Source organism: Onychomys torridus, chromosome 8, assembly GCF_903995425.1.
Source record: "Onychomys torridus chromosome 8, mOncTor1.1, whole genome shotgun sequence".
Classification (NCBI taxonomy): domain Eukaryota; kingdom Metazoa; phylum Chordata; class Mammalia; order Rodentia; family Cricetidae; genus Onychomys; species Onychomys torridus.
The window spans coordinates 31,625,369-31,638,778 of NC_050450.1; the positions used below are offsets into that span (position 1 = coordinate 31,625,369).

General features: G+C 42.7%; 1 protein-coding gene across 1 annotated transcript in view; it reads left to right on the plus strand.

Moving 5' to 3' along the window:
- The window catches only part of Atp10b (ATPase phospholipid transporting 10B (putative)), a 235,076-nt gene that overhangs the window by 197,132 nt on the left and 24,534 nt on the right, over nt 1-13,410 (plus strand). Inside the window, exons 17-20 of the mRNA XM_036198423.1 lie at nt 2,506-2,690; nt 6,703-7,024; nt 11,290-11,366; nt 13,010-13,135. Of these exons, the coding sequence (XP_036054316.1) occupies nt 2,506-2,690; nt 6,703-7,024; nt 11,290-11,366; nt 13,010-13,135 (710 nt within the window). The remainder of the gene's footprint in view (nt 1-2,505; nt 2,691-6,702; nt 7,025-11,289; nt 11,367-13,009; nt 13,136-13,410) is intronic.

The window sequence follows — 13,410 nt, forward strand, 5'->3', positions numbered from 1 at the left end:
TGAAGAGGCCAGTGGAACCCAATTTATGATGTGCCATGTAAATCATATGCTAAACATTTACAGGGTACTTTAGTAAAACCACCAGGACTACTGCTATACAAAGGGTAGACTGAGAAGCCAGGGGCAAGATGAGAAGTACTGAGGCTGCTTAAGAGACAGGCTGGATGTCTGTGGGAAGAAGAGCATTGCAAGTTGAAAAGTGGAAGCTTTGCTTAGGAAGATGAATCTCCTCCTGCCTGGGGAAAGATGTCCATGACTTTAATCACTCTGAGGCCATCCGGGTGGAAGAGCAGCATCAGGAAAGAGTTCTGATATAGGGGCTCTTTCCCAGCCCCCCCACCTTAGAAAGACACACATGAAGGAATCAGGGGTGTGCACAGGCCATTGAGCTGAAAGCCATCTTTCATTGCTGTAAGATGGTGAGGGCTTCACATCTAAAGGGTAGCAGCAAGGTTAGTTGACGAGCCTTCAAACAGAAGAAATTATTACTCTCTAGCACCTTTAGCCTCTGGTCCTTTGTCTGGGCTGCAGAGGCCTGTGCATGTTGCCTCATGAGCCCCGACACTTCTCAAGCTGGGATGGTTTTTACAAGAACCAGAAGGTGGCTAGTCCGGAATATTCTACCTGCCATACAAGGCCGCAGGCAGTCATCCCCATCTGGGGTTCCCACCACTCTTTCACATCCTGGACACGTCTTTAGCTTGAGGGTAGCAACAAGTCTCAGCTGCAGAAAATGTTCAGCAGCTGGCTCTGGTGAGGAAGTCACTTGTTGGAACCAATCATCTTCTCTGTCTGGGAGAAGCGTCCACACTCTTCCTGTTGCCTTCTCCCTTTCACCAAATTAATGTGTTTTTCCTCCTCCACACAGCCTCACCGTAATCCACTTCAGAAGTTCACCTCGCAGGCTGGACCTCACAGAGAAAGATGATATTTAAGCCATCACTGTCCACAGAGTTGTTTACCTGTGTATTTGTACCCAAAATACAAAACAGGCACACTCGAAGAGAGATGGGTCCCTTTTGTCACCCCAAGGTGGCTGGGAAATGTGACTCGGTGGCAGATGACCACCATTGCATGGCCTTCACACTAAATCTCAAAATATGAGTTGGTTTTTCAATATGCAGCCAATGCAACTGCTTTGCCAACCACTCCTGACTGTTGAAAGAAACAGAGCCTTTGCTTCGACTCTAGTGAAATGATGAGCCATTAGTCTGTAGCCTGAAATGGATCTCATTTTAAGTACAGGCTGAGTTTTTGCTTAAGCAGCTAGCAACTATTTAATATCTGGGGATGGCTTCATCAGGGTTGAGGCAAAGCTGGAGATCATCCACAAATGATGGCACCTGCGTGTCTAATTCTCTCCAATAATAGTAGCAAAAAACTGAGGCCCTATTAAATCTGCTGTCATCAGCTGCAGAGCGAAGGTTCCCATCTCATCTCTTCCACACCCATTGCCCTGTGTCACTACAGACCACCTCAAGGTCTCCTCTGTACCCCTGCTCAGCCCCTAAGAACCTCTCATCCAGCCTGTCGCATCTCCCATCCACTCTCTAGAATGATCTGAACATGTAAACCTGATCCGGTCCCTCCTCAGCTCACATCCTTTAATGGCTTTCTTTGCTGCAAGATAAATTGCCTCTCTATCAAGGCCCTGATATGGCCCAGAAGGCCTTCTCCCTCCCTCTCACACTCCCTTCTGCCTCCTGTCTAGTCATCTAAACTCTAGACTGTCAAACATGTAGATCCCGTTACCTTCACCTCTGTAACTGATCTTCCAGGGCTGAACCAACATGGTCTTTCAGCAGGAAATTGTCCTTGACTTTCAAGGTGAAGCTCAGTGTCTACTCACATAGCACTCTGACCTTACCACGTAGTTCAATTACAAACCTTCATCCAATGACTTGAGTTCTGGGCAGGTACCAATTGTCCTAGTTAGGGTTACTATTGCTATGGTAATACCATGACCAAAAGCAAATTGGGGAAGAACAGGTTTATTTGGCTGATGTTTCCACATCACTGTTCAACACTGAAGGAAGTCAGGACAGGAACTCAAACATGGCAGGACCCTGGAGGCAGGAGCTGATGTAAAGACCATGGAGGGGTGCTGTTTAATGGCTTGTTTTCCATGGCTTGCTCTGCGTGCTTTCTTATAGAATCCAGGACCATTTGCCCAGAGGCAGCCCTACCCATAATGAGCTGGTCTGGACCCTCCTACATCAATCACTAATTAATAAAATGCTGTACAGGCCTACCTACAGCCAATCTTATGGAAGCATTTTCTCAACTGGAGTTCCCTTCTCTCAAATATGACTTTAGATTATGTCAAGATGACATAAAATTAGCCATCACAGGAATCATCTTTATCTAGTTCATGGCTATATCCTGGGGACACAGACTAATACACAGAAGATAATTGATAAACACTGCTTGGCTATGTAGTGCTTCGAGAAAGTAAGCCATCATGCATTTGCTGTAACTGGGCTCCCACATCTTTGGACTTTCTAGGAGCCACTGGAATTGAGGATCGACTCCAAGAAGGAGTTCCAGACACCATCGCTGCACTTCGGGAGGCTGGAATCCAGCTTTGGGTTTTGACAGGAGATAAACAGGAGACAGCAGTCAATATTGCTTATTCTTGCAAACTGCTGGATCAGATGGACACTGTGTACTCCATTAACACAGAGAATCAGGTGAGGCCAAAGAGGGATTGAATGTTGATATGTGCAGCAACTCCTCAGCCAGCTCAAGGAAGGATCTTGAAGACATTCAGCCCAGTATTTAGTAACCTATCCACACACTTACTTAACTGGTCATTTGGCTGCTGCTGCTCATCAGAAACTTCAAGTCTTCCTACTTTATAAGTAAGGACATTGAAAGCCACCAGGGATCAGTCTCTAGCCCAACAGCTTCCCCTGCTACTCTGTGAAAACAACCAAGTCTAGAATTCTGCTCTCTTGCCAGGCTAGAGCAAGTCACATATGCTGCACTGTTTACTCAATTGTCAGTGTCTTGCCAGTTAAGATTAGCCCACCTATTGAAAAGTCCCACGTAAACTGAAATTACTCAGAGTTTAAATTTTCAACACCAATTTGTATGTCATGGAGCAGGACCCTAAGGGAATAATGCATTCAGCTGGTGTGTTTTGATGGGATGGGAAATGGGGAGAAGGAACAAAGTCCTAAAACAGTCATTTCTGCCCGGAGTAGGTTGTGGTTCGCAAAGAGTGAGGACCAGGAGAGTGCTGTGTGAAATCTAACCAAGTGTCTTCCTCCCTGTTGTACAAGTTTGTGTTAGGAAGGTGGCTTCTCTTTTCCTGGTGCAAATGTCGAAAGAGAAGTGAGGAGTGTGGAAAATGAGTGCCGAGATGTATCCCATCAGAGGGGGCAGGGATGAGAGTCAGGGAGACAAGGGGAGCACTGTACCCAAGGGATGGTGAGGAGCAGAACCTGGCAGCCTAACATAGCCCCTGGGAAAGGGTGAGTGGGAAGCCACCAGAGAGGGAGAGAGAATTCAGGCCTCTCACTGGCTGATCCAGACCCCAGAACAGAAGGTGAGGAAGATTTATAATTGATTGTTATACCATGATGAAAGATACATTATTTGAATATATATATATACTCAATATATATTATATTTATATGTATTTATACGTGTGTGTGTGTGTGTGTGTGTGTGTGTGTGTGTGTGTGTGTGTATTCATACCTGTCTACATCCCAGGACCCACTAATCCTACAAGATTAGTCTTCCTCAGCCTTTTCCCCCGGGCGTAAGTAGTAGATACATAAATAAGTTAAACCAGGAAATGGGAAAATATACACTCTAAATCTCAGATTTATTTAAACCCTAGTTTAATGTAATTACCTATTCAGTGAATATTTTCTCCAAGGGTTTTAATTTGCCTAACTATAAACACATTTAAGTGTAGTATCTCTTTTGTGCATATATATATATGTATATATATTAAAGCAATAAACAAGTTTTATGGGGCCTGCCTAGATCTCTATGTTCTCATCTATATAATAAGGGACTAAGTATTCCATGACTAAGAACACATTTCAAAAAAAAAAAAAAAACCTAATAATAACAATCATTGTTACTGTTGTTATTGACAGCCCCTTTAGAGCTTCATATGCTCCAAACAACATATTTCTATCTTTTTTCCTCTCAGCTGTAAAGCATGGATTTAAAATACTTCTTTTACATATTGCTGGAAGGATTAAATAAGATCAGAGGAAAAGTACTTACTTAGTCCCTACATTTGTTAGCTCTTGCTCTATGACAAGTTGTCCCCAGAGCTTAGCAGCCACAGCAGACTTTATGATGCCAAGGTCTGAGTTAGAAACCAGGGGCTTTCTGAGTTGGGGCCTGTGGATGAAGGTCTCGGTGAGGTTACAGACCACCTTTCCAGGACTCTGAGGCCAGAGGAAGGTTCCACTGGCAAGAGTTTATAGGTAGGAAGACACTCTACTTTCAAACTGACCCCCACAGCTGTTGCTAGATCTCAGCTCCAAGTCCTCTGGGCTTTGCCACAAGCCTTTCCACAGCCTAGCAGCTGGCCCCCCAAGGCCAGCCACTGGACAGAAGAAGAAAGAGTTCTACAGTAGAAGGCCAACTTGGATAACCTGCTTGGGGAAGTTACACCCCAATGTTTGGTGGTGGTGGTGGTGGTGGTGGTGGTGGTGGTGGTGGTGGTGGTGGTGGTGGTGGTAAAATTCTCTTCAGTGAAGGGAGTCATTAGGTCTAGATCACTGTGCCTGGAAGGAATCACTCCAAGCACTGGTTACTGTTGTTTCCTGACAAAAACGTTAAACATTCAGGGACTAGAACTATTATGATTAAAACTTGGAAGTAAGTAGATTCAGGTTTACCTGTGAACTTTACAGCTCCAGTGAGTGTGGGCTAGTACTGGAGGAATTTAGGTAACTGGAACCAAGACCGACATTAAGCAATAATCACCTCATTATCTTTCTTAGACAAATGCTCTGGTAAAACCGTAGACCCAGAACCAGTTCCTGTGGCCCCTCCAGGCTCTGTGCATATCCTACTGTGTGCAACAAGTAATTTAGCATCTTCTAGAGGAGAACTCAGGAAAATGAGCTAGCTGCATCTGCTCCAGGAATCATTCCACTGATGGCTAGACAGAAGTCACTAGATGGAGTTTCTCCAAATCTGTCGCTTCAGGAACACCTCTGCAAAGTCTACCCAAATCCATCTATTACCTCACCTATTTCTCTTGATGATTTCATTGAAATTAACTCATTTGAATAATATTTACTTAGAATAGATTTTTAGCATTTTGACTAAATAAATATCATCCTTTACCGTGATAAAAGAACCTGATAGGGCTCAGGGGATGGCTGGAAGAATAAAGTACTTGTGGCACAAGAATAGGATCAGAATTCAGATCCCAGCACCATATGCCAAGTAGGCATGATACCTGCCTGTAATCCCAGCACATAGAAGGCTGAGACAGGGAATGCTCAGGGCAAGCTGTCTAGATAGAATAGCCAAATTGACAAGTTCTAGCTTTAGCAAGAAACCCTAACTCTATAAAGTCGAACATGATCAAGGCAGCATCCAACATCCACCTCTAGCCTCCACAGGCACAAGACACCTACACATTCACCAACACCTATGTAAACTTCCATACACAAATGCACACACGCCACACTTGCAAATGGAAAATACAGTCCATATGAGTACTGCATGTTATTAAAATTACTTATGCTATTATCTCTGTTTTTTAAGCTTTATTAAAAAGTGATGTTTATAAGAGTTGAAGATATATCAGAAGAATAATTAATACCAAGATTTGATTTTATCACTGATATAATTCAAACTGGTAGAAAAGGATTGCTAATTAAAAAAAAAAATTCCTCTCTGTATTTCAAAGTAGACATCATTTGGAAAAATCATAAAACTAGCATGCTAGTGGTATAGCTTTAATCACAGTACTTGAAAAAGAAAGCAGTAAGATCACAGGACTTGTAAAGGGAAGCAGTAGGATCACAAGTTCAAGGCCAGCCTGGGCTGTATCAAAAGACCATCTCAAAGAAATAACAGAGAAGATTCTTTGAACCAGTAAGAACTTCACATCCATGGTCAGTTCAGACCAACATGAAAAACCCTTCATAGCATGGTTCTTAAAACCTCTGTGGAGCAAGCCAATAGATAAACACAGGGCAATGGTTTGCTTTTGAAGTTAGGAAGCCACGTTTGAAGAAGTCAAGATCGTGCCTCACTACTAGGTTAAGTTGACATTGAGTAAGTTACTAAGTTACTTATCATTTCAATCTCCTCATCTCTAAATCTTGACCAGGAATCTCTACAAAAACATCAAAAGGGGCAACAGGGGGAATCTAGAAGAGACTAAAACCAGTTTATATAACAGCATGAAATATTATCAGTGTCTACCAGTATATTAGTGTTGATTTTTATTTTATACCCACCTCAACTCAGTTGCCTTCTTGCTGAGTAGGTTTTATTTTAATCCTAATCACCCTCTCCTATTCTGGCCATTAATTTGTTTCAAAATTAGTATAGTTTAATGCTGCTTCAAATGCTGCAGAGAAATGTACAGTGAACTTAGAGAAAAAGTCCTAAACAACCTACATGGTAAGAGTTTTATAATTATCTTACTAAAAATAAAGGCAAAGCTTTAACATACAAGGCTGCTTACTAATACTGTATGACTCTCTATAGGAAACCTGTGAGTCCATCCTCAACTGTGCATTGGAGGATATAAAGAGGTTTCATGAACCACAACAGCCAGCCCGAAAACTCTGTGGGTGCCACATGCCATCTAAGATGCCACCTGTTAACTCAAGCTCTCTGGCTCCTGAAGTTGGACTGGTCATTGATGGGAAGACACTGAATGCAATTTTCCAGGGAAAGCTGGAAAATAAGTTCCTGGAGTTGAGCCAGTACTGTCGGTCTGTCCTATGTTGCCGCTCCACCCCACTCCAGAAGAGTATGATTGTCAAGCTGGTGCGAGACAAGTTGAGCGTCATGACTCTTTCCATAGGTATCCATCATGCTGGGATGTGGGTGGCATCTTGGCAGGGATGATGATCTGGGTCATCTAGGAAAACTGGCATGCTTAGGCTGAGGGTCATTGCCTTTGATAAAAATCACAGTCGAGCCTGGCAGTGGTGGCGCACGCCTCTAATCCCAGCACTCGGGAGGCAGAGCCAGGCGGATCTCTGTGAGTTCAAGGCCAGCCTGGTCTACAAATCGAGTTCTAGGAAAGGCACAAGGCTACACAGAGAAAGCCTGTCTCAAAAAAACAGGAAAAAAATAAAAGTCGCAGTCGAGACATGGCTGTTAGGTGACGAAATGGGGATCACTAGATTAGAGCAATGATTAAAGTTCTTAGAACTGGCCAGTTAGCTAAATAAAAATCTGATCTTATATGGAGGTCACTGCCAACAAGGGCTAGGAACTCAAAACATGAAGGTAGTTTGTTTTGTTTTGTTTTTTAAATATTTCTACCAGAAACCAAGATAGCACCACTAGGAGATACCATCCAGTGCCTTTCCAGAATTAGTTTACCCAAGGTAATATCTATGGTAGCTATGAATTTGCTATTCTTCTGAGGATAGGGAACTGGTAGAGAGATTTCAAAACCTTAGGTGAGCTCACTTTTAATTTTGTATGCTAGTCTCTAAATCCAAGGCCAACACCAAGCATATTCTTAATCCATTCTGGTTGGCTGATGATAAATCGCTCAGAGGGGCTTGAGCAAATCAGGTCAAAGCACAGAAATAAATACTTCTCACTGAGTACCTCCCAGGCATACCAAGCCTGGTTTACAAGAATCTTCACATTCTGATCTCCACTAACTCTCTGACGGTGTCTCTTATCATGACCACCTTTCATTCCTCATCACTGGGCTCTTCATGTTCCCTCCAAATAAGTTATGTGCCATTGTCCTCACCTCCTACCTATCTTGCCCTTTTCTGGGATTCCCGTTTCTCATTTAGGCCCAATATCTATTGTCCCTTCTGTGACCACTTCTGCAATAGTTTACAAATTCCTGGACTTCCAGGGATGGTGTCTGCTTCATTCACTATTTGATCTCATGATCAGTGCATTCCATACATTCCATATATGAAGTAAATACAGCCACTCCCTTCTCATCCCTCAACACACACACACACACACACACACACACACACACACAGCATCCAAGCCTCATTTTCTATCATTTTAGTTGCCTTTGGGCCTAAGAGTAGATAACCATAGAAATAAACATTCGTGAGTCTAAATAACTATTATAGTATATTGTTTTAATTTACTATAATTGGCATAATTTATGGATTAAAATTTATTATCATATTAGTCTATAAAGTCCTGGGAGGTAGCCCTCACAGACAAGGGTAACTAAATCACTCTGCAGATAGTTCTAGCCTCTCTTCTTTCTCTGGTGTTCCAGAGATCTGGAAAATATTATGTCCTTTCCTCAGTTTTCATGTGCAATATAAAAACTGAATTTAAAAACTAGAGGACCAAACCCAATGCTTAGGAGGCAGAGGTAGGAGGTCTCAAAATTCAAGGTCATTCCCACCAATGCAGAGAACTCTAGGCCAGTCTGGAATATGTAAGATCCTACCTCAGACAGTGAAAGGAACAGATCCCTAGGCAACTGCATCCCTACCTCAATGCCGTGAACTGCCCTCTTCTGTAACTCAGACAGACAATAGGCAATAGCCCAGCACATACTCTCTGAGGTTAGAGACTGGTCTCACTCCCATAGCAACAGGAACAAACCCACTGGGGCAAGAAATAGCATGATTCCACACCTCTGCTTCTCCTGGTGTGCCAACAGAAGTTAAAGCTTAGATTTACTCTGCCTTCAAAAGGATTAAAATTATGGACTGCTGTGCTATTGAAAAAAGAATTATTATTATAATAACAAAGTCTACCTAGAAAGGCAAATACTGGATTTTTAATTGACACATAATTGTATAAATTTATGGGGTACAATATTAATGATAACATTTTAAGCTCAATTATACTTGTTGCCAAATAATTAGGGAAAATTATTTTCTCTCCTCTGCAATTCCATATTTTCTGTGATGAACAATGTAAACTTAATTACAGCTTATATATGAGAAGCTTTTAGGAAAAAAAAGTGGAACCAGGAAAAGAATACAGTCAACACAATCTATAATGGGAGTTATCAAAACATAGCCCACAGGCTGTGTCCAGCCTACAACATATTTTTGTGTAAAAGGTAATAATGGCTTTTGTATTTTTAAGTGTAAAGTTTATAACTACCAGCCTTTGAGCAACAACAATTATTTGACTTTGTGGCTTCCAAAGTCTAAAATATTTACCAGATCCTTTAGAGTTCAGTTTGATGAGCTCTGGCTTAAAAGATAAAGCACTGAGGAGAATTGGGCTCTGTAAGATGCCCTCGCTGTATAGAGCTGTATGTGGCTTCTTCATTAAATAGAACTTCCCCAGCCACATTTCAATAGATAGAAGATGGCAGCAGTTTCTGTACTGAACACTGTAGACACTGAGTATTTGATATATAGTCCTGGTGCTGGAGGTAGAACATGGTGTGTGGTTGTGTTTATTTTCATGGCCTCACCTCCAATTTCTTGAAATCTCAATTCATTCAATGTGGGTAGTATATCTCAGCCAAAAAAGTGAGTCAACCTCACTTTTCCATACTCATACAGAAAACTGACTGTCATCCATCCCTTTGGACATTACACACAGTCTCTGGGGATCTGGCTGTCCCAGCATTCTAGCCATCGTGGTAAGGTAGCTGGTGCAAGTTAACCTGAGGTGGAGAGGGCTCCTTGGCCTTGTGTTAGCTACCTGTTTGTCATCATGATGAAATATCTGACATGAACAGCTTCAAGTCAGGAGCTGTTTATTTGGCTCATGGTTTGGGATGTTTCAGTCCACTTCTGGACTCCATTCTCCTGAAGTGTGAGGTAGAGTACCATGGTGGATGACTGAGGAATGTGACTCCATGGTGGAGTCTCACTTAGTGTTTGTTCTATCTCTAGCACAGACACACACACACACATACACACACACACACACACACACACACACACACACACACACACATACACACACACACACATACACACACATACACACACATACATACACACACATACACACATACACACACACATACACACACACATCACACACACATACACACACACATCACACACACACATACACACACACATCACACACACACATACACACACACACACACACACACACATACACACACACATACACACACACATCACACACACACATCACACACATACACACACACATCACACACACACATACACACACACACATACACACACACATCACACACACACATACACACACACATACACACACACATACACACACACACATCACACACACATACACACACACATCACACACACACATACACACACACACACACACACACACACACACCAACATACACACACACATCACACACACACATACACACACACATACACACACACATCACACACACACACACACACACACACACACACACACGTGTGTGTGTTGGTAGTGTGTTGGAATAGAAGTGCTAGCTCATGGCAATGAAAAGCTGAAAGAGAGACAAGAAGGAGCCCCAGAACCCTTCAAGGGCATGCCCCAAGTCACCCACTTCCTTTAGCCAGCCCCCAACTCCTGCCAGCTCCCAAGAATGCCATCAAATTATAAATCCATGAATGGATTGTTCAATTGATAAAGTTAGAGCCCTCATGACCCAGTTAGTTCTCAGTGAGTCGATCTACCGTCTGGGGACCAAGACTTTACCACAGAAGCCTTTCAGGGAACATGCCACATCGAAGTCCTAACAACCTCAGAATCAGAAAAACCTGAGTTCCAATACTTACAAGTGCCTTCACCAGATGGACCACCCTGATCAAGTCTCAAAATGGGCCAGAGTCTTGATTTGCTCCTCAGCAAAATCTATTCTCACATTTTCAAAGGTCTCTGTGTAAGGTGTAAAGGACCACTCATGACTCTTTTGATCACCATTAGTGGGGGAGGACAATAAAAAAATACTCATTGAAAAATTTAAAATAAAATGGGGTTTCTCATCCACAGTTGGAAAAAAAAAAGACAGCTTTCAGGCCAAACACTGTAGCAGTGATAGCCTATTTAGAGAAATGTTGAAAGAATTCAACTGTGCAAATGGGGACACGCTGAGATTTCTCATCACTGAGCAGCTGGACAAGGAATAAAGACACTCTGTGACCTCTCTCTTTTCAGGTGATGGAGCAAATGACGTAAGCATGATTCAAGCTGCTGACATTGGCATTGGAATATCTGGGCAGGAAGGCATGCAGGTAATGGACCCTTTCATGCTTTTTTCTTCCCTGCTGTCCTTCATTCTTACTGGAGATTTGAGGAATATCCCACGGTGCCAAAGAGACCTTCCTTTGAGCTTCATAGAATTATTAACTGACGGTCAGGGGTGTCTCCCATGCCTGTGTCCTCTGTCATCAAAATCTTACCATCCAGTCCTCCAAAAACAGAGGCACACTGAGGATAAGTGGCTTTAAAAAAAAAAAAAAAAAGAGGCAGTGGTAGCTATAGTTGAAGGCTGCACAACATGTAAGCCTTTCTCTGACTCCACATACCCTTCATGTGACCTCCATAAGGAATGACAGACATAGGGACATTTGGAAATATTTTATTGCCTCATATTGCCTTAATCAGTGCAGTTTCATAGTGTACCTAATTCTCTAAAAATTCAATTTGGAACATGCATACTTAAGCAAGATGATATAGTTCTTTCCCACTAAAACAGACCCTATTTTGTGATTTTGAACCGTCAGTGATCATGGTCTCACCATCAGGGAAGATATTGCTTAAATTCGTTGCTGAGAATTAGAAAGGCATCCATAGTTCTCTGTTACCCTTCAGATGTTTACCTTATGCCAGCAATGTTAGATACTTCATATTTATGTGTTACCATGTAGAATTTTAATAATAACTATATATTATATATTGTCAAACATTTTTTCAAATAGTAAAACTGAGGATCAAGGAGTTTAAGTAATCAGAAAAGTATTTAGACCAAGATTTACAACCAACACATCTAAACCTCTTTTTCTTTTTTTTTAATCTTTTTTTTATATTTGTGTTTTAATTTTACATATCAGCCATGGGTTCCCCTGTCCTCCCCCCTCCCACCCCTGCCCCACCTTTCCCTCATCCCCTCCCCTCCATTCCCATCTCCTCCAGGGCCAAGACTCCCCTGGGGATTCAGCTCAACCTGGTAGATTCAGTACAGGCAGGTCCAGTCCCCTCCTTCCAGGCTGAGCAAAGTGTCCCTGCATATGCCCCAGGTTCCAAACAGCCAGTTCATGCACTAAGGACAGGTCTGGGTCCCACTGCCTGGTTGCCTCCCAAACAGTTCAAGCTATTCAATTGTCTCACTTATCCAGAAGGCCTGATCCAGTTGGGGGCTCCACAGCTTTTGTAAACCTAATTTTCCTAAGAAAATATAGACTGTATCTTATTATAAATAGCCCCAAGCACAAAATGCCCACCTTAACACCGTGTAAGTGAACTTCCTAACCAACAGTGTCATCTGTAAATTGTGCCAATAGTCTGCTTGAGAGGTACCCAAGGGTGTCCAGGGGCTTGAGAATCACCCAGTGGAAATCAGTTCTCTGGTTCAACCCTAGAACAGATACTAACACTGGACCTTAATGAATGATTGCTGGATAAATGGATAGAAATAAGGGGCCAAGTACTGGCCCCTCTCACTTGCCCTTCTTGGATTCTGGTAATCTTTCAGCTTCCAAGAAGGGAGGGAAAGGATGTCAGAATCCAAAGAGCTACCCAAGAGAGACTACATGACAAGGGATCATTCAGGCCCCAAATGCTGCCGAACTAGAATAAAGCACGGTCCTTTAACGAGCTTCTTTTGGGACAGTGGTGGGTGTGCATGAAAGCTGATGTCTCCGCTCTTCCCTCCCAGGCCGTCATGTCCAGCGACTTTGCCATTGCCCGATTCAGCCACCTCAAGAAGCTGCTGCTTGTGCATGGCCACTGGTGTTACTCACGCCTGGCCAGGATGGTAGTGTACTACTTCTACAAGAATGTGGTGAGTATCCCCAGTGTAACCTCCCACTCAGGTCTTGTAGTCCTTGCAAGAGCTCTGTCTCCTCAGAATAGCAGATCAAGGGAGTTAGTGGACTTAGGATCTCACTACTTGTGTAACTTTGGGTAACACTGTTCATTTCTCCATAGGCCATATAGTTTCCTCTATAATTTTAAACCAGGAAGGGGGCTGTTATTCGCTTGTTTGATGTTGTCATGAGAATTGCCCTATGCTGTGTGGAAAGCACCTGGTACATAGGGACAGCGACAGCATGAATG